The 21,635-nt window shown below is 35.0% G+C and overlaps 1 protein-coding gene and 1 long non-coding RNA gene across 8 annotated transcripts in view; one reads left to right on the top strand and one right to left on the bottom strand.

The window, feature by feature from the left end:
- Positions 1 to 1,298: 1,298 nt before the first annotated feature.
- Positions 1,299 to 5,961, bottom strand: LOC118913801 (uncharacterized). 3 transcript variants are annotated; one of them, XR_005025348.2, is made up of 3 exons: positions 5,822 to 5,961; positions 5,143 to 5,311; positions 1,299 to 1,635 (listed from the first exon to the last, which is right to left on the bottom strand). It is a non-coding gene; the product is annotated as an uncharacterized LOC118913801 (long non-coding RNA). The 3 variants fall into 3 exon arrangements; XR_005025349.2 differs by having other exon boundaries at positions 5,694 to 5,832; XR_005025347.2 differs by lacking the exon at positions 5,822 to 5,961 and adding an exon at positions 5,421 to 5,687.
- The window catches only part of PPIG (peptidylprolyl isomerase G), a 46,661-nt gene continuing 30,738 nt past the window's right edge, over positions 5,713 to 21,635 (top strand). The window contains exons 1-7 of one of the 5 annotated variants that reach the window (XM_057503927.1): positions 5,713 to 5,853; positions 18,423 to 18,454; positions 19,595 to 19,642; positions 19,965 to 20,042; positions 20,129 to 20,203; positions 20,625 to 20,732; positions 21,391 to 21,435. In XM_057503927.1, coding sequence (XP_057359910.1) covers positions 19,982 to 20,042; positions 20,129 to 20,203; positions 20,625 to 20,732; positions 21,391 to 21,435 — 289 coding nt within the window. In that variant the 5' untranslated portion in view covers positions 5,713 to 5,853; positions 18,423 to 18,454; positions 19,595 to 19,642; positions 19,965 to 19,981. Of the gene's footprint in view, positions 5,854 to 6,080; positions 6,216 to 18,418; positions 18,455 to 19,594; positions 19,643 to 19,964; positions 20,043 to 20,128; positions 20,204 to 20,624; positions 20,733 to 21,390; positions 21,436 to 21,635 lie in introns of those variants that run through there. The other 4 variants (XM_036888056.2, XM_036888059.2, XM_036888061.2 and 1 more) reach the window with 4 other exon arrangements.

Genomic DNA, 21,635 nt, shown 5'->3' with positions numbered 1-21,635 from the left:
CACTATACGTCACATTTGAAGTATATGTATTCTGTTACCTAATAATCTCACTCCTGCCTATTTCTTGAAGATTAATAGGCATCATTATATAAGAATATATGTGAAATAATATTTATTACAGTAATATTTATATTACTTAAAATTTGAAATAATTGACATGTTCAGTAGAACGGCTGATAAAAGTATATTCATACTATGGAATGATATATAGATATTTTAAGAAGATGTTCATAGTATATTTTATGCAAACAAAAGCAAATTTCAGAGTAATATATATGATGGGATCTCATTTTTGTCAAAGGAAGGGAGAGAGGGAGGAATACTAAATAAATGTCTTCAATTTTAGTATAGGAATAGAAAAGAATGTGACTGGATACCTCAAAGGAATGGAATTGAAAGGGCTGGGGCAATTATTAAATTTAAACCTCTATGGGATGTTCAAATTTTTACAACAGCTTATATTACTGTGAAATATATGTAACAAGCAGCATACATTTTCTAAAAAGTTATAGATATTATTGTTGATATAGTAGATTAGAATAAATAATAGTTTGTTGTTTATCTATGGGTAGAAACAAAAATTTTCATTATTCTAATGTAAAGGTAAGCTAATTTTAAGAGGCCAGCCCACCTACTTCCCCTCTTTTGGTATCACACTCCACTCCTCACACTACAAAGACTGAAATGACCCAGGCTACTCCAAATCTAGTACTACAGGCCCATGGCCTATTTGATGGGTAATGCTGCCTACTGTAATGAATAAAGCCAAATGCAGTGGTTAAAACTATAGAATTTGATTTCTCAATACCATCACATTCCATTGTGGGTATTCCTGGTCAGGGAGGACTTTTCTCCACACTGAGATTCAGGAAATGAGGCTTTTTCCATAAACCCCCAGGGCCTTAAAGCCTTCTGGATCCAGCTGATAGAAAAAGGAAGAAAGGACATGGAGAAGTCACATCACTTCATAAACCTCTTAGCCCGGATGTAATATGCACCATTTTCACTCACTTTCCACTGGTAAGAAGTATTCATATACCCTTACTAGATGCAAGGGGATAGCTAGAAAATGTAGTTCTTAGCAGGACAGACATTTCCCAGAGATGCTCCTCACTATGTAAGTGGAAGCATAAATTTTGGGGCTGTCACTGCAATGCTAATCAAAGACTTTTCTGGCATTTTGTAATTGGAGCTGGCAGAGACCCAGATTATTAAAATGTGAGGTAACCTCTCAAAGAAGTCTGTCGAGAGAATAAAGCCAAAAAACAGATAAGTATAATTAGACAAGAGAGGTTCCATAACATTGTCTCTTCTCTGCATTATTTATTCATTGCTATGTAATAAACCATCCCAAAACTTAGTGACTTTCAAGTTTCTGTGAGTCAGAAATCCAGAAGTGGCTTGCAGAGTGGTCCTGGTTCAGTTTCTCATGTGACTGAAGGTAGAAGTCAACAAGAACTGCAGGCATCTGTAGGCATGACTGGAGTTGGAGGACTGCTTCCAAATGGCTCTCACATGGCTACCGGTAGGAGGCCTCAGTTCCTTTATGAATTTTACGAGGAGAGAGTATTCTTGCCAGATGGGCCTCTCCATAGTCTGTTTGAATGTCTTCATGATATGCGCAGCTGATTTCCCCTAGAGTGAGTGACCAAAAGACATAGCAAGGAGGAAATAAAAATGCCTTTTCTGACTTAGTCTCCAAAATCACAGTCACTTTGCCTTATTCTATTCATTAGAAAAAATTACATTAAAGAACTTATAAACACATTTTAAAGCCACCACACTGTCCAATAGTTTTGTTTCATGAAGAAATAGATTCCCAATTTTATCTAAGCTAGTTGCAGATGAGCAAGCTCACTGATACTGGAATCAAAAAGCATATACAACAAGAGTATTATACAACCACTTCAGAAAATTCTTTGGCAGTATCTGCCAAAGCTGATCCTATCCATACGCTAAGATCTCACAATTCCTTTCCTAGGTATATTTCTAACATACATGCAAAATATATGTGTCCCAATATACTAAATACAAGAATGTTCACAGAAGCTTTTTATTCATAAGTGGTAAAACTCAAAAACAGCAAAATATCGATCAAAGTAAAGGATTAATATGGATTAATAGATTGCACAATATCCCTTGTAGTGTTTAATTTTATGTGATTTGACTGGGCCAAAGGCTACCCAGATTAAACATTATTTTTAGACTTGTCTGTGATGGCGTTTTTGGATGAAAAGACTTGTCTGTGACGGCGTTTTTGGATGAAATTATCATTTGAATTGGCGTACTCAATAAAATAGACTGCCCTCCCCAATGTGGGTGGGCATCGTCTAATCTGTGGAGGCCTGCGTAAAACAGAAAGGCACAGGAAGAGAAAATTCATCACTTTTGCTTCCTGCCTGCCTCTGTTAGCTGGGACATTGATCTTTTCCTGCCCTTGGACTGGGATTTTCACCACCAGGTCCCCTGGTTTTGGACTTGGACTGGAATCACACCACCAGCTTCCCAGGGTCTCTAGCCTACAGACAGCAGACTGTAAGGCTCCTCAGCCTTCATAATTATGCGAGCAAGCCTCATAATAAATCCCTTCTAACATGTATCCTACTGGTTCTATTTCTTTGGAAAACCCTGACTAATATACCCATATAATGGAATACTATACAGGAACTGGAAAGGACAAACTATTGTTGCATGTAGCAATACTGATCATCTCACAAACACAATTTTGAACCACAAATGAATACATATGCATAATTCCATTTATATTAGGTTCAAAAACAGACAAAACAAATATACGCTGACGAAGTTCTGCACAGAGGTTTATCTTTGGCAGGGCTTTCAGGCATTGGAGTGGTAGAATTACTGGTGGGGGCATAAGGGAGGCTCTGGAATGCTGATATTGCTCTACATCTTAATCTGGTGGAAGTCACACCTATGCTCGCTTTGTAAAACGTATCAAGCTATTTTTATGATTTATGAGCACAAACATTCCCTGTCTTATGATGGTTCAACTTACAATTTTTTAATTCTACAAAGGTATGAAAGCAATACACATTCAGAAGAAACCATACTTCAAACTTTAAATTTTGCTCTTTACCCAGTTTAGCACTATGTGGTACAATACTCGCTTGTGATGCTGGGTGGCAGCAGTGAGCCAAAGCTCCCAGTCAGCCACAGGATTACAAGAGTGATCGCTAATACACCTACAGCCATTCTGTACCCATACATCCATACTGCTTTTCACTGTCAGTACAGTACTCAATAAATTACATGAGGTATTCAACATTTTATTATAAAATAGTATTTGTATTAGATGATTTTGCCCAGCTGTAGGCTAACTTAAAAGAGTTCTGAGCACATTTAAGGTAAGCTAGGTAATCTATGTGTTTGGTAGGTTAGGGGTATTTAATGCATTTCCAACTTACAATATTTTTCAAGTTGGAATAGGTTTCTTCAGATATAACCATATCATAAGTTGAGGAATATTTGTATATGTTAAACTTTAATTTAAAAATCCTACCTTTAAAAAAGACATGCAAAATAAGTCAAGGGCTAACTGAAGACTCCCCTTGGAAACCCCTGCCTGGATGATTCTAAAACTTTTTTTTTTTAGTGTTAATTTTCCACCAAAATACCTTTTCCTCCTCTTTCTGGACACATGTCAATATTAAATTTCCAAGCACCTTGATTGGATTTGGCTATGTGATTACTTCTCATTGACAGAGTGAGAGAGCCAGAGGCATGTGCTGCTTCCTCCTTTAGGCCATAAGACATTACTTCTTTCCCTTTCCTGCTGGCTAAAACCCAAGACAACACACTCTAATCATGCAGTGTCAAGGCCCTTGAGTATCTTGGAATAACACGATAGAAGAAACTCAAGTTCCTGAATGACTAAATGGAGCAGAGCTGCCCTCTGAATTGGCCCACTCACATCAGATTTATTATGTAAGACAGAAATAAATCCTTTGTTATTTAGGTTACAGTATTGATGGAGGTAACAATACTCCCTCTACTTGCAACAGGTTCCTTCTTAGAAAAATAATTCTATGTCAAATCAATTTGGGAAATTTGGGGTTTCACAGACTCAAGAAATTTCAATATATTTGGGACCCAACAAAGCATGCCAGTTTTTCATCTGTCCAAGTAAGGCCATCTAGAGAAAGAAAACAACTATCATATTCTATAACCACCATTTCATAAAAGAATATCTTAACACTAAGAAAAGGTGACAAACAATTTTTAAAAACAATTCTTCTTAAGAAAAGAGCAGTGAAAACTTTGTCATGGCTTAACACCAACCACCAGTCCTTGAACTGACATTTGTAATGCTGCTTCAAAACTGATTTCAAGAATCTCCTAAAATCTGACCATTTATAATGTACACTGTATCTAATAAGTACCTATTAATATTTTACTATTAAATAATGCTTCAGTCACTTCACGTATGTCTATTTCTCTAGGAAGATGGTATATCTAGTATAAGATTAATAATGTTACCTCTGGACACTTCAGAATGTCCAATTATGGTATCATTGCAATGTAATGATAGTCTGTAATATAGTCTCAAAAATGTCTCTGACTGAATGGTGAGAAAGAGGGAGAAAACACCAATTTACCAGCAGTGTTGCCTATACAGATCTCTACCAGCAAGCAGAAATCTAAGAAGCTAATCTGTACATTATAACTAAATAAAAACATATTCTGAAAAAAAACTGAAAATCGCCAAGAAACCAATACTCAAAGAAATTTATCTTAATATAGTGCTTGATAAGTCACTTTTTTAAGGTATTGCAGAATTGCCCTCAGTGCAACGTGTAAATGGATGTAACCTCTGAACTGTCCAAAGATGAGTATGCAGCTGCTCTCCTATAATAAAGGCACAAGCTTAAAAGGGGCAGCAAGGGGGTGGCCTCTCAGTTTTACAAATATGTAAAATTGGTCAAGACCCTTACATGTACCACATGCGCAAATGTTGTTGATAAGTCATTTACCCAACATAAACAAGTGAAAAATTTAAATGAACATAACTTCTATTCTTTTTATACAATAACAAAATCTAAGCCCCCACAAGTATTGCCGCCAGCTCCCCTCCCCTCAAATAACAGTGGTCATTTATTTCTAACATCATCTAAGTACTCTTACCTCTTTAAATAACTAAATAACAATATATGCTCATTTTCCTTGAAGAGCACTGGATTTGGAGTCAAAGCCTGGCTTTGGTATTCTGGAACAGTGTACTTGGGAGGGAGTCATTTAAACTTCCTTGAGTCTCAATTTCTTTACAAGGGTGATAACCTACATCACAGGTTTGCTGTGAGAATATAAAAACAACAAAGAGCGTCAGTGTACTATGCAGTTTCCCTTTCCTCAACTTGCAGTTTGTTCACTTCCATTTTTTAAAACTTGTGTCATAGCGTTACCTGGAGTCTTAACTGCAAGATGACTCCTCGAAGGTGGGGTTTTTCCCTACAGGCTTCCTTCCCAATACCTCTGGCACAAGATCAATAAATTAAGTGAAGCACTTCATTTCACGAACTGTATGGCATTCTGACGGCTCAAACCTTCCCAGTCAACTCACACAGAAGGCACTAAGCTACCTATAAAGTAGGTATTTAACAGGACCCGCAATCCGAGAATTCCAGGGAGGGCCGAAGTGACGCAAGCAAGGAAACCCCAAGAGGTGGCCAACCCACCCGTGACGTGTTTCCGGCGCGACGCTGTCCCTCCACGCCGGGCCTGGGTTGTGGGGGAGGGAGGTGGTTAGTGGGCTTTAGCGCCTTTTCTGGCGGCGGTAGATTTGAAGCGTTTCAAAGGACCAGACCTGGGAACAGGAGACTGTAGCGGTGCGGGTAGGTGGTGTGAGGCCCATGTTGCTTCGGTGGCGTCCGGGGCCCGAGAGCGGGAAGGGAACTAGGAGATGGGCGGAGCCGGCGCGGCAGGCCTGGCCGAGTCAGCTGCCTCGAGGTCCTGGAGCTGCGCGGGCCCAAAGGGCGCCCCCGGAGGCCGCGGCTTTGCCTCTGTGTATGCTGCAGCCGGAGGCGACCAGCCGGGCCTCGGGGGCCTGCGAGCCGGCCCTCCTCCTACCAGCCCCCGCCCTCTCCACTCAGGCGCACACGTCTCTGCCTGACGCATTTTGCCGCACAAGATATAATATGGCGGCAGCAACAGCGGCCTGAACTCCGAGGAACTGGGGTGGTCGCTGATTCTTCAAAATCGTAAGACTAAGCACTGATGTGGGCTAGGCGGGAAGAGTGGTGGGGACGCGGAAGGCGTGACCTGAAGTCCTGTCACATTAGAGTTGGAGAGTGGCGGTCTAGGAGCCTGGACCACTGGGGTTAAGATTAGACTGAAGACTGGTTTCCTCCTGCCCCGACCTTTTTCCTCACAGACCTCGGCTGTCGTGCATAGTTAAGTGGCGCGGGCCACTTGGTTAAGCAGTCTTCTAGAACTCAAATCCAAGCTCTTCCTTTCTCATCCCAAAGCTGTCTCGAAGTTCTCCCATGTTTCTGAGATGTGAGAAGCGCGGGCCTTTTAGGAGAAAATTACTCGTTAGGAGGAAGGTGCTGGCTTGGAAGCTCCATATGTCTTAGGGGAAGTGTGCAAATTTGGCCCATCTTTAGTCTTTTAAGGCGCTAAGTGAAGGTCTATGGGAATGGAGAACTCTCATTTTGAGAATGTCACAAAAGCACCATTTTGTGCATTGATTTAAATTTTTTCCCACAACAGTACTTTATCTGCAGGACCAAGTTTTTGCAGTAGTGATCACAGTACGTCCACGGAACAATTAAATGTTTTGGAAATTTGGGTAGCTGAAACCAGGTAGGGAGAAAATGTGCGTGTCTGCATGTAATTCCCTTTGGCAAAGAAAGGCCAGTAATTTGCCGGTTCGTAACGATGATGGGGAAGAGTTGAATGTTGTTGAAATGGTGACATAAAAATCCAGAAAAGTAAAAGAATACCTAGAGTGGCTGCTTCTGTCGTTCGTATTTTTTAATGTACCTGAAAATTTACCCGTTTTAACATCCTACCTTTAAAATTTTTAATCATTTGGGATGGAATTATTTTTATAACTAATTATGTACTTCTGTCTTAAACAGAGTTCGTTTTACATTATTTAGTATATTCTTTATGACTCAGAATTATTGGGACCATGAGATTGTAATGGGTCTTGTTTTGTAGTAGGAGTCTGTGCTTTTTAAAAAAGAAATTGTGTTTGCTTTTTTTAGGTTTTTTTCTCTTTGCAGGCTGTTGTCAGGGTTGCCTTTTCCCTGCTGTCAAAAGTATATAAGTATGCAAACTTCCTAGATTAGAAAATTTGGATTTGTTTCTGGCTCAGCCATCTTTCGGAACTTTAGTTTCTTCATCTATAAAATAATATTTCGATTTCAAGCTATCATCAGCTGTGGGATTTAAAATATTTCGCTTTGTTAAAATTCTGTGTAAATTCAGCTTTCAGTAAGAACTCAGTTCTGTGAGTGAAATGAAGAGCACTTGATACGTTTATTATGACGTATTAAAGGCCTTTAGTTTGTGGTGCTTTATGTTGTGGTTTTGCAGTGTTGGTGGACTCTGAGTAAGGTTATAAATTATTTGTATATTTATGTAAGTCACAGATAATGCAAGTGATTTGAGGAGTTTGTTGCAAATCTCTCTGCTACATTTTAGTATTGCACTTTTTTTGGCAGGGATTGGGCTTTAAGATTAGCACAAAGTTTCATTTTTCATTTGATTTAAGTGTCAATAGTTTTTATCCTTAATGCATGTACAGGCTCCTTAAGAACTCAGTGTATTTTTATTTCTGTAGGGCAAATCTTGCGTCTTGAAACTTACTACAGGTAGTAGTATAAATACTCAGAGAAAATAATGGGGACTTTGTAGTTTTCAGTGCCAGACAGGAAGTCTTTTGCACTTTTTGATTTGAGTGATGGCTTAATTAAAATACCAACCTCTTCTTGAAATATAAGTACGTCATATTTAAAAATATGTACATCAATTTTCAATATTATAATGGCTATTTTAAAAATATGAATGATTTCTTAACTCATTGATTTTTTTTCCTCCCCCACTTTTAAAATGAATAAAGCATGTTTGTTTATATTATGCTACTGTTAATTATGTATAAACTTTAACTTTATGTTTATTCATAATTAAATCATTGCATTATGGTCATATGGTAGGAAATAAAATTAAATAAGCCATTATCTGGAATATTTGTGAATAAACTAGTATATAGTGAAATTGTAGAATACTTAACCAAAAAACTCTTGCTTTTTTCCACTTGTGACCTTGAGCCATTCACTTCATCTTAGTTCTATAAAATCAGAAGATTGGATTGGATTGTCTCTAAGGTTCCTTCAAAGTTCAGAAGGTTGTAATTCCTTATATAGGAATTAACTAGATTAAATAACATGTTGCTAGGATGGTGTACTGAAGACAGTAGGATAAATATATCACTATAAGAACTTAGATAATTGCAGGTACAATATTAAGAAATTAGCAGAGATTTCCCAGTTAGTATTTGCTTTTTAGTTTAGTACTAACATAGTTGTGCTATATTTTTAAGTCTTTCAGATTATATGTGTAAAAAGCATATATCCTTATTTAACACTGAAGTTGGCAACATTACAGCTTTTCTAAGTTTTCTCAAGGATTTAAGAATTCAGAAAGCACTTAAACACTGTTAATCATGTTTTCAATCATATTTCTGCCAATGCAGTGATTTGTGACTGTCAGACACCAAGGGATGGGGCACTGTAGGGAAGCACATAGTTGCTTTTACTGACACCTTGTAATGTTAACTTGTTGGTACTTAATTCATTATCAATATGACATTAATAAATGTATTTTTAATATTTTTGAAGCAGTCCATTTTCATTTCTCATTTGATCTTTGAACTACATGAGGGGTAGGATAAAGAGGATGGTGTGAATGTTAGAATGCCTTCTTTGAAACTTATCTTCAAGATCTACTATAGTTTTAATTAGCTTAGTCTAATTGCTCTCAGAGATGGAATCTTGCGTGAAAGTTGTCACCTGTTTCATCAAACTTTAGCAGATGAGAACGTCCCATCCTCATTTATTGGTCCTGATCTAAGCATGCTCTCTCTTATAGTGAATTCTGTTTTTTAAAAGAAGAGAAAAAAAAAACACTTTGTTAACAGAATGCAGCTCCATTAGATTAGAGAATAGAGTCAATTTTCGTTGTGGAATAGGTTGAGAGGGTGGTTACTGGTAGTCTGGGGAAATTTCCTGACTACAGATACATATTAGCAGTATTCCATGTGAGAGGCAGTACATATAGGGGGAAAGGCACTGTATTTTAATGAAAGGGTCTAGTTCTGCTCATGCCTTGACTAACTGGCATTCCTTCTACTTCACAATGTAGTCCTGGGCCAGACACTGTGCTTGGTGTTGAAGAGACAAAGGTTCTAAGTTCAAGAAGTTTATAATAGAGAAGTTGTGATAATGAAAGTAAGATTCAGCAAAGGATCATTTAAGCTTTAGAGTCAGGGTGAAGTTCCCAGAGTGTTCTCTGACTGTTTTGGATCTTTAAGAACACAAGAATTAGCCAAGAGAATCATAAAGGGCAAAGACCTGCTCATCATCTTAATAGCTTAAAAAATCTGTCTACTTTTTAAAGACTCAATACTATGCTGACTCCTTTATACCATATGAAACTTTCAAATAATTGCTTGAATGTAATAAAGTCACTGCATTAAAACAGAAGGAATAAAATAGCAGTAGACTCATAAACACCGAGAAGGAACTAGTGGTTACCAAGGGGGAGAGGTGAGGTTGGGGAGGGTGGGAAGGAGGGGGAGGGAATTAAGGGTCACAGTAATTTGCAATCACAATATAGGTTGGTAATGGGGAAGGTAGTACAGCACAGAGAATACAGTTAATGATTCTGCAACATTTTACTACATTGATGGATAGTGGCTTCACTGGAGGGGGTGAGGATTTGATAATATGGATAACTGTTGAACCACTGTGTTGTGTATTTGAAACCAACATAAGATTGTATATCAATGATATTTTGATTTTAAAAAATAGTAAAGTCACTGCATTCTTTATTGCCTAATTACAAAAGCCATGTTCTTTACCATATATTTTAATAATTAGTTGCCTATATCTTTGTCCTGCCCTCTCCTCCCATCCTTAATGTTACTTTAAGGTGACTATGGAAATTATTTGATGTTTGAAACTACAAGATTAAAAACATCTGAATTTCTTACCCCTCTGATTTTTTAAAAACATGGGTTGCGTAAGTTTATACATCCTAGCATTTAATATTTTAAATTTTTATTACATTATATATCTATTGACATACAAAACTGTGATAATGTTGATAAATACTTTAAACAACATATTGTAAGTCTACTTAGGAAAAAGTATATTTATAAAAATATTAAAAGTTTTAGCTAAGTGTCAGGATTTTGTGCATTCTGTATCCTCTGACTTTTTTCTGTGATCTTATTAACTGTCGATTATTTAAAAAGCATTTTCATTGTGAATAAGGTAGATGAAATTAAATATCATACTCAGATTTTTGAAGGGGTCAGGTGGGTTGAGGAGTGTGTGAGGTCCAGTGGTAACAGCTAATAGGCATTAGTGGGAAGTATGTCAAACTGGAACATATACCTCATCTAATGGAGCAGACTTACACTGATTGCAGTACAGGAATGCGGCACATTGCTAGATGTGATAATTTTCTTTTTCCAAGAAAAATTCATATCTGGATTTTAATGGGAATAGCTGCAACTCATTCACATTAAATGAATTTTCAGTGAACAGATCACTTGCAGACTACTATTCTCAAACCTTACATTTCATACTATTATTAGGAAACTCTTGAGTGATTATATTGAAAATTGCATAGGCTTGATTTTTCCCTGATTTGTATTTTTTGGTCTCTCTCAGCATTGGTTTTTTTTCACTTTTTCCTGAAAAATGAAAAATTGACCATATATTTGTCTTGAGTTTGATTTTAGATATTGACTAACACTAGGAAACCATAATTATAGAGGAAATACTGTGTCCTATTACTGATTAGAAAAAAATCTGATTTCAAATAGTGTCAAGCCTTCTTTTGTGTCACCATTGTTCTTCGTTAGCTATGAGTATTAGCGTGTTTACATACTCAAGAGATTTGTATAGTGCTTTTAATAATAATTGGCTATCTTTTGTCTTTCTTGAATTTAAGGCATATTTGATTTGTCATTTCAGGAACACTAATTTCAATCTATTTTTGTGAACACTATCTTTGTATGGTATAGCCTAAATGTATATTACAGCCACTTACAGACATGTACATTATAATCTCAGAAGATTGCATCTTTTCTTTTTCATTATGAATTTTTTCTTTATAATAGCAGCTATGTTTATTAAAGTGGAAAGAAGTAGTGAGGCAAAAATCCTCTCTGATCTTTGAACCAAATACAATAATTATTTTCTTTCAATCTTTTTGCTTTTTGCAAATCTTTGAATTTAAGGGTTAGTAGTAGTTTTCGTGATCATAATGATGTTGCATATACTTTATATCTTTTAACAAATTATGATCATTTTCCAAATTACTAATTTATGTAAGCATTGCTTTAATAACTGGTATTTTGTTCAAATGGTTCACCAGAGACCATTAACCATTTTTCATAGTATTGAATAAGTTGCTTCTGATTTTATGCTGCTAAAAAGAACACTAAGATGGACACCTTTATAGAGGGACTTCCTAAATTTAGAGTAGTTCCTTATAATAGATACCTAATGGTTGAATTTTATTGGTTTAAGGTATAAACCAGTTTAAGGTATAAACACTTAAGAGGTTTCATATATTGTTTCCAGAAGAGTTGTATACAGCATTGGCAGTTACTATTTTAAACAGTCTTTGCTATTTTTATAACAAAAAAACTGTCTCAGTTGTTTCTTTAAAAATACTTTTTCTTGACTGTTACTTAATATAAGTAAATTTGGAAAACAGATACATATTTGGACCCTTAAACTCATGGCCCAAATATAATCAATATTAGTATTTTGGTGTAAGTCCTCTTTTTATTTTATTTTTTTATTTTTTTGAGATATAATTGACATATACCATTATGTTGGTTTTGTGTGTGCAACATGATTTGGTATTTGTATATATTGTGGAATAATCACCACAATAAGTCTAGCTAACATACATGACCTCACATAGTTAACAAAATTTTTTTTCTTGTAATGAGTACTTTCAAGATCTATCTTAGCAACTTTCAGATACAGTATTGTAACCAGTCACCATGTTGTATATTACATACTGAAGACTTTACAGCATGCATGGGGCTTTTTTTTTTTAAGATTCTACATGTAAGTGAAATCATACAGTATTCGTCTTTCTCTCTCTGACTTATTTTACTTGGCATAATGACCTCAAAGCCTGTCCATATTGTCACAAGTGGTAGGACTTCTTTCTTTTTTTATGGCTGAATAATAATCTTGTGTGTGTGTGTTTATACACACACATATATATCCCATTTTCTTTACTCATTCATCCATCAGTGGACACTAAGGTTGTTTCCATGTCTTGGCTATTGTAAGTAATGCTCATAATTTATGAGCAGTGTTCATATTTTCATGTAAATTTTACCTCAGTTTTGTTGAGGTGTACTTGACATACAGCACTGTGTGAGTTTATAAAGTATACATCATTATGGCTTGACTTAGATATATTGTGAAATGATTACTGTAACAAGTTAACTAACATCCATCATCTCATACAAATGGGTGAAAAAAAATATTTTTTTCTTGTGAGGACTTTCAAATGTACCGTACATAACTGTTGTTGTCATGTACATTACACCCCCAGGACTTTTTTATCTTACAACTGGAAGTTTGTTGTGTTGGACTTTTCAGGTTGTTTCTAATTATAAAAACCAATACCCCCAAAAGAATATTTCATGTAAAATGGCTTCCTTTAGAGAGATTTCAAATATTGAATTCCTGAAGTGTTAAAAGTTAAAATGAACATGAATGCAGCTGAGTCCTGAACAAGGTGAGTAATGAGGGGATAGGGGTGCTGACCACACCCACTGGCAGCTGAAAATCCACATAAAACTTCTGACTACCCTAAAAAACGTAACTACCAATAGCCTACTGTTAATCAGAAGCCTTACCAATAACATAGTTGATTAATGTATTTTGTATGTTGCACATTATATACTGTATTCTTACAATAAGCTAAAGAAAGACAGTGTTTTTTTTCGAAGTGTTGCAAATCTCCAAAAAAATTTTCAATATTGGGGGGGAAAATCCACATGAGTGGACTTGTGCAATTTGAACCCATTTTGTTCAAGGGTCAGCTATATATTCAGAGTTCTTCGTCTATAATGCCAAGTTGCTTAGCAAAATTGTTCATGTTGTTTATATTTTTAATTCCACTTTTTGTGAATTATCTATGTTCCCTTGGGTGGCTGACCTTTGTGCTATTGTTTGGTGCATGGATTTATGGTAGTGTGTTCTCAAACACAGGGACAGTTAGAGGTTTTTTTGGTTATCACATGGACTGATATTTAATATTACACAATGAGTGGGATGTCCTACTCAGAGGAGAATCATATTAGTGTCCCATTCCTAGGTACTGTTCTACAGTAAGAAAATGAATACATGTTCATTGAAGACATTTAAACAAATTTTTACTTTCTAATTTCTCTTTGACTAATAGACATAAATTTTTTCATGGGTCGCATCTGTTTGTCTCCATTATTTATTCTGTTATTAGTGAACCTAAAAAGTTATTTAATATCTCCAGAGTTTAGGTAAATATTCACATATATTTTTCCTAGTTTCCATTGAAAGGGAGGGTGCACGGTTTTATGAAATGAAAACTCATTTCCTAAGATATTCTAGATTTGTGCATTAACATTAGTAATCATGAAAGAGTGACACTTTAAAAATGCTTTAAGATGTGAGCTCTCTTTTGAAGCATTTCTTTTACAGGTGTATGTTGTAGAAAACTTAGGAAATGAAAGGACTGAAATGAAAATCACCTGAATTCTTTGATTTAGAGACAGACTCTTTTCTTTAATGAACATTTTTTTAATTAAGGTATCATTGATATACAGTCTTATGCTCAGGTTTCACATGAGCAACATTTACTACATTCCCCGTATTATCAAGCCCCCACCACATACCCCATTACAGTCACTGTCCATCAGCGTAGTAAGGTGCTAAAGAGTCACTACTTGTCTTCTCTGTGCTATACTTCCTTCCCTGTGAACTCCTGCATTATGTGTGCTAATCATAATGCCCCTTAATCCCCTTATCCCTCCCCAGTCCCTTTCCCTTTGGTAACTGTTAATCCATTCTTGGGTTCTGTGAGTCTGCTGCTGTTTTCTTCCTTCAGTTTTTGCTTTGCTGTTATACTCCACAGATGAGTGAAATCATTTGGTACTTGTCTTTCTCCGCCTGGCTTATTTCACTGAGTATAATACCCTTTAGCTCCATCCATGTTGTTGCAAATGGTAGGATCTGTTTTATTTTTATGACTAAATAATAATCCATTGTGTGTACGTATTACCTCTTCTTTATCCATTCATCTACTGTAGGACACTTAGGTTGCTTCCATATCTTGGCTATTGTAAATAGTGCTGCAATAAACATAGGGGTGCATATGTCTTTGAATCTGTGGTCCTGTTTTCTTAGGGTAAATTCTTAGGAGTGGAATTCTTGGGTCAAATGGTATTTCTATTTTTAGTTTTTTGAGGAACCTCCATACTGCTTTTCACAATGGTTGAACTAATTTACATTCCCATCAGCAGTGTAGGAGGGTTCCCCTTTGTCCACATCCTCACCAGCATTTGTTGTTTGTCTTTTGGATGTTGGCCATCCCAGCTGGTGTGAGGTGATACCTCATCGTGGTTTTAATTCGCATTTCCCTGATGATTAGCGATGTGGAGCATCTTTTCATTTGCCTTTTGACCATCTGAATTTCTTTGGAGAAGTGTCTATTCAGATCCTCTGCCCATTTTTTAATCGAGTTATTTGCTTTTTGCTTGTTGAAGTGCATGAGTTCTTTATATATTTTGGATGTCAACCCCTTATTGGATATATTATTTATAAATATATTCTATCATACTGTAGGATGCCTTTTTGTTCTACTGATGGTGTCTTTGCTGTACAGAAGCTTTTTAGTTTGATATAGTCCCCCTTGTTCATTTTTGCTTTTATTTCCCTTGTCCAAGGAGATATGCTCATGAAAAAGTTCCTCATGTTTATATTCAAGAGAGTTTTGCCTATGTTTTCTTCTAAGAGTTTTATGGTTTCATGACTCACATTCAGGTCTTTGATCCATTTTGAGTTTACTTTTGTGTATGGAGTTAGACAGTAATCCAGTTTCATTCACCAACACCAGCTGTTGAAGAGGCTGTCATTTCCCCATTGTATGTCCATGGCTCCTTTATCATATATCAATTGGCCATATATGCTTGAGTTTATATCTGGGCTCTCTATTCTGTTCCACTGGTCTGTGGGTCTGTTCTTGTGCCTGTACCAAATGGTATTAATAACTGTGGCTTTGTAGTAGAGCTTGAAGTTGGGGAGCATAATCCCCCCAGGTTTATTCTTCCTTCTCAGGATTGCTTTGTCTATTTGGGGTCTTTTGTGGTTCCAGATGAATTTTAGGACTATTTGTTCCAGTTCGTTGAAGAATGCTGTTGTTATTTTGATAGGGATTGCACTGAATCTGTAGATTGCTTTAGGCAGGATGACCCTTTTGACAATATTAATTCCTCCTAGCCAAGAGAATGGGATGAATTTCCATTTGTTAGTGTCCTCTTTAATTTCTCTCAAGAGTGTCTTGTAGTTTTCAAGGTACAGGTCTTTTATTTCCTTGGTTAGCTTTATTCCTAGGTATTTTATTCTCTTTGATGCAAGTGTGAATGGAAATGTTTTTCTGATTTCTCTTTCTGTTATTTCATCGTTAGTGTATAGGAATGCAACAGATTTCTGTGTATTTAGATATAGACTCTTAACATTTTCATATATTTCCTATTTTATTTTATTATGCAGATATATCTTCAGATTTTTATTATTTTTAAAATGGGAAACTAATTCATGAATATCTTATTGTAAAAATTCAAAGCTAATAGTTAAAGCTTAAGGCTCCTGTTGACTTCCATCTCTCTTCCCAGTTATCTCTGCAGAGTACTGTCAGGAATTTTGGTATATTTCTCATAAGATCTTTATCTGTGGAAATAGAATACTTTAGGGTTAACAAAAGATGCTTATGTACAACTTGCTTTTTTTTTCTAGTCAACTAAACAATAGTTTTTTTGGAAAGTGTAAGTAAAGACTTGTTAAAATGCTGCATAATAATAATAATAGCATGTATATACTGTAATTCACTCAGCTGTTCTGTCATAATGGGACATTTTTGGGTGTTTGCTTTTTGTTGTTGTTTATGTTACAATGTTGTAAAAAGCATTTTCACACATGCATATCTTTTCACTTAACATTCATTGATCTATTAAATATTGATTTCCTGCCATAGCCATGCACTGTTTGAGGCACTGGGACTTAAGATGGGATCAAAACTGGAAAAGTCTATCACATGACAGAGCTTATATTCTAGTGAATGGACAAAAAACCTTGAATTTATAACAAAATATCAAGTAGCAATAGATGCTGGGAAGAAAAATAAAGCAGAGTAAGGGGATACAAGTGTTGCAGGACAGGAGCTGCTCTTTTAGTCAGGGATTGTTTCTATGAGGAGTTGATACTTAGCAATGACTTAAATTAAGTGAGGGAATAAACCATGTGAAGATCTGGGGTAAGAACATGCAATACAGAGGGAACAACAAATGTAAAAGACCTGATGAGGGACTAGGTCTTGGGATATTTGAAGAATAGCAGGGACACTTCACTGTCAAAAACTTCACTAAAAAAAAACACACACACAAAACAAACAAACAAACAAACAAAAAAGAATAGCAGGGACACCAATGTGGCTGAAGCAAAGTTGACAACAATACGAGGTGAAGTTTCAGTGGTCAACAAGTTGTCCGGTACAGTGCTTAACAACTTGAGCCTCATGTGGTTACTGAGCACCTGAAATGTGGCTAGTTTTATGAATTGATAAACAGTGGATTTCTAAGACTTAGTACCAAAAAAAGAATGAAATAGCTCATTAAAACCATGTTGAGTTGATTATATATTGAAATAGTAATATTTTTATATACTGATACATTATTTAAATGATCTTTTTTTTTTAAAATGTGGCTACACATGTGGCTCATCTTTCTGTTGGACAACACTAGTTTAGGGTCTTAAAATCCATGTAAGACATTAGAAAATATTAGGCAGAGGAATGATAGGATAAGGTTGGCAGTTTTTACAGTGCACTCTGGTTATTTCTGGGGAATTGACATTACCAGGACTAAGTAAAAGCAGGGAAACCAGTTAGGAGGCTATTGCAGTAGTCCAGATAAGAAATTATAATAATTGTAAAAATAGAGCTTTGGGATAATTGTTGAAACTCATGGCAAACTGGCTTTCTGATTGCTTGGATAATGAACTTTGAAAGACACTGGAACCAAAGGTGGCTCCAAGGTTTCAGCCTTAGCTGGGTTGGACAGTGATAATGTTTACTGAGTTCTGAGAGAACTAGGGATAGAGAAAGAGTTATTTAAGATATATTAGTTTTAGTAAAACAAAGTGTTTACTGGAGTATACCATAGAATATCAGTAACTACACAAATTCTTAAGTGTAGGTCAACATTTTTCCAACGTGAACTCAGCTGTGTAAGCAGTGTTCATATCCAGGAACAGAACAAATCACTATCCTATTACACTTTATGTTCCTAAATCCATAAATTAGTTGTGGTATTCATTGTAATTTCAAAGTCCTGAAAGTATAGGACTGTTTACATTGTGACTTAGAATTGAGAAACTTGGAAAACCATCAGAGACTGAGGGTAATTAGGAATTATTTTCCTGAGCTTTCACAACTTTTGCCTGTTTTTCAAACTAGAGTTTTTTTTCAAAAACACAGTAGGAAGTCAGCTGTAATTGTATACCATTTGGTGTTTGGGGGCGTACTATCTATACTGTAGTACTCACTTTGTAAGAATAGAAATCTGCACCTGGGATATTGTGGTTAAGCAAATAGCTGTAGTTTTTTTTGGAGGAAAGTAAACAAATGGTTCAACTTCTCTCTCCTTCTTCTACCCCGAAAGTAGAGACTTTGAAGGCTTACAAAAATTTAGATAAAGGATTATCAGATACTAAGTAGTAATTTAATGTTTTAAAGCCAAGATAGTTAGTTTCCTTGGGTTTATGGATGTATTCTCAATTTCAAATAGGCAGGAATTGAAATTCTACACAATTTAAAACTTAATGCAGCAAACTTAGCAATATACTGAAATTGCTAACTACTTTTGATGTTTTGTTCTTAGGTAGTCTATGTCTGTAGTCTACTGGAGGGTTGAAAGGTATGTTTTTTTGCTTTGTTTCATGTGAAACAAATTATAGTATCCGTTATATCTGTTAGAAATAAAAAATGGGGGAAGTTATGAGAAAATGGGGTTATTTTTCCCTCTTATCCATGCAATGATATCAAATGTGAATAGACTAACACTTGGGCTGAATTTGAATAGAACATAATCTATCTTTTATGTAATTTAATCCCTATCTCAAACATAATCAACATTAAATGAATACGTATAATTCGGGTTTTTCAGATTGTTGGTAATTTGGGGAAAGTCTTTCTTTTATTATTGAATTTTCTGACTTGCAGTTTGTGTGTATGTAAAAGTGATAAGGAATAGTAGATATATGAACCTACACATGTGATAGAATTGTGAACTATAAGTAAGTACACATGTACACAAATGAGTACAACTAAAACCAGGGAAATGTGAATAGGATAAATGGATTGTAGTTTCATAAAATGCTACCACTGGAGGAAATTGGGTAAATAACACTCTATATCATTCTGTATTTCCCACAACTCTATGTAAATATATAATTGTCTCAATAAAAATTTTAATTAAAATTGATTAAGGGAGGAATCTTGAGAATGGAGAATAGAGATCTTTCAGAGCTACCCTGGGCCTAAAATGTTATGCGTGCACTGCTTGCTGAGCTAACAGCTTAGATATGATAATTTTCAGGAAAGCATATACATTTCAGTTAGTCTCTATTTGAACCAAGTGAAACTGTCAATTTTGTAGTCCATCATTTTGGATGCTATTTACACTAAGTGCCTTTGTTTCTTCTGCTCTTCACCTTACCCTGTTACTCCAAACCAAGTATTAAGATTCAAACATTTTAAGTCTTTAAAATAAATGCCTTATGAAAAGAATGTCTGTTCTTAAACTGTTACATAGATTATCTCTCTTACTGGTATTTATTGTTTTACACCAGTATATCAGTAAGCTTAATGTTTTACACCAGTATATCAGTAAGCTTAATATTGTGCTTTTACTCCAAATATAAATCTGCCGTATATTACTACAGTTAAAATATCCCACTTTATTCCTCAATGATATATTTTTGGTGTTTTTTTAGGAGTTTCATTGTTTTCCTTTTAAAAACTACTGTTTTAATCGAAACTCATTTTCATTTTCTAGGAGCAAAAAGATTGGATGAGTTTATCCTTGATTTTTCTCTATTTAAAGGTAATTTGCTTGTTGAGTTCACTAGTCATAACAGACTTAGTATAGTTTTCTACTTTGTGGTGGTAATCTATATTTGGTTAAAATAGAAATTTTATTATGTAATGGCTAAGCCTTTCCTTTTATGCCTTTCTATCTGCTTCACAAGATGCAGTCTAATCTCTGAAAGAAAAGAATATACGTGATTTATATCATAGAAATAAATATCCAAATAAATTCAAACTACATTTCTAGTTTACGTTCCACAGAATTTATTTTTCCAGAAATTTTTAAAAAAATCTTTGCTGTTTAAGTCTGTTTGCCTGAAACTGTGTTTTATTCATAGGTTGAAGTACTGAAGCCATGGGAATAAAGGTACAGCGTCCTCGATGCTTTTTTGACATTGCCATTAATAATCAACCTGGTAAGAAAATAATGTTCCTGTTTATAAATAAGTACTTACTTTTTTAAATTAGTAAAGAAGTTTAAACGAACTGCCTTCTTTTTCAGCTGGAAGAGTTGTCTTTGAATTATTTTCTGATGTGTGCCCCAAAACATGTGAGAACTTTCGTTGTCTTTGTACAGGTTTGTTGACATTTCAGTTCCCCTGATAATCCGTAGTTTCATTTGACTATGGTTTGTTTTCATTTTTAACATATTTTAGACTTCCTCATGCATATAACTTCCTTTTCTTAACATGCAGATTATGCAACATTGAATAGAATGTGAAAGTAGAAAGTAGTTCTTAGAAATTTTAGTTGTAGTGGAATTTTATCAGAAATTGATTTATATATTTCTACACTGTCCAGAAAAACATGGGTAGGTTTTAAATGAATTTTTTAGAAAATTACTTGAGGGGAGTGAAGATTCTATGTTCAAAGAAGTCTGCATGGTTCAAGAGAGGTATATTTTACAAGGCCAAAAGCTTTCATCACTAATTTTGCTTTAATACTCCTTCCTTGATTTCCTTTCTACTAAATGACCTAATAAATTTTCTTCTCTGTAGGTGAAAAAGGGACAGGGAAATCTACTCAGAAGCCATTACACTATAAGAGTTGTCTCTTTCACAGAGTTGTCAAAGATTTTATGGTTCAAGGTGGTGACTTCAGTGAAGGTAAGAGTTTGATTCCCATAAAAGAAAATCATATATATATATTCTTTGTTGAATATCATAGATCTCAATGTTAGACAAGTCTCTAGAAATACTAGTCTAGTTTTCTTCTCACCCCATTTAGTATTTGGTCAAAAATCAGAAGATAAAAAAAATTATTAGGAAATAATTTTACTTTTGATAGATAAATTAATTTCAGAAATTTGCTTCTGAATAAAAACCAAAACATCTAGTAAACTATCAATGTCTGTGTTTGATTTTGTCACAACTAATAATCCATAACTATAATAGTTTTTATCAGTACTTTTTTATTGTAAAAGTTTTTTTATTGTAAAAAAAAACTATTTTTAAAGTCATTTTGAAAATAGGCCTGTAATTTTTGCTAAAAGACCTGCATAATCATTAGAATCTGAATATTCTTTTTTCCACATAATTGTGATAGGCTTTGTCACAGTCTTAACTATTTTATCAAAAGGGAAGGGAAAGTAATTTAGGATCTTGTCAGTATTGACTTTAAAATCTTTTATGTATTTGCTCTGAACCTTTGAGTATTATTGATTCACAGTCATTCAAGCATCTGCTTTGTAAGAAGCATTTTGTTTAGGTAGCAACTTCAAGGAGATTACTGAGAGATCTAAGAGTCCGTGTTTTTTATTCTTAGGAAATGGGCGAGGAGGAGAATCTATTTACGGTGGATTTTTTGAAGGTAAAAATGTTTACATTAAAATTTTTTTAAATGTTTTCTGTTTTATTCACTCGATTTTTCATATATATATATATATATATATATATATATATATATATGAAAACATATATGTTTGAACAATAAGATTGTTCATTAAACTATAAACTAATATCTGACTACTTTCAACTAATATGGGGGTTGATTTTCTTATGAAAAATTTT

Source organism: Manis pentadactyla, chromosome 6 (genome assembly GCF_030020395.1).
Source record: "Manis pentadactyla isolate mManPen7 chromosome 6, mManPen7.hap1, whole genome shotgun sequence".
NCBI classification, from domain to species: domain Eukaryota; kingdom Metazoa; phylum Chordata; class Mammalia; order Pholidota; family Manidae; genus Manis; species Manis pentadactyla.
This window is presented reverse-complemented; position numbering and strand designations above follow the sequence as displayed.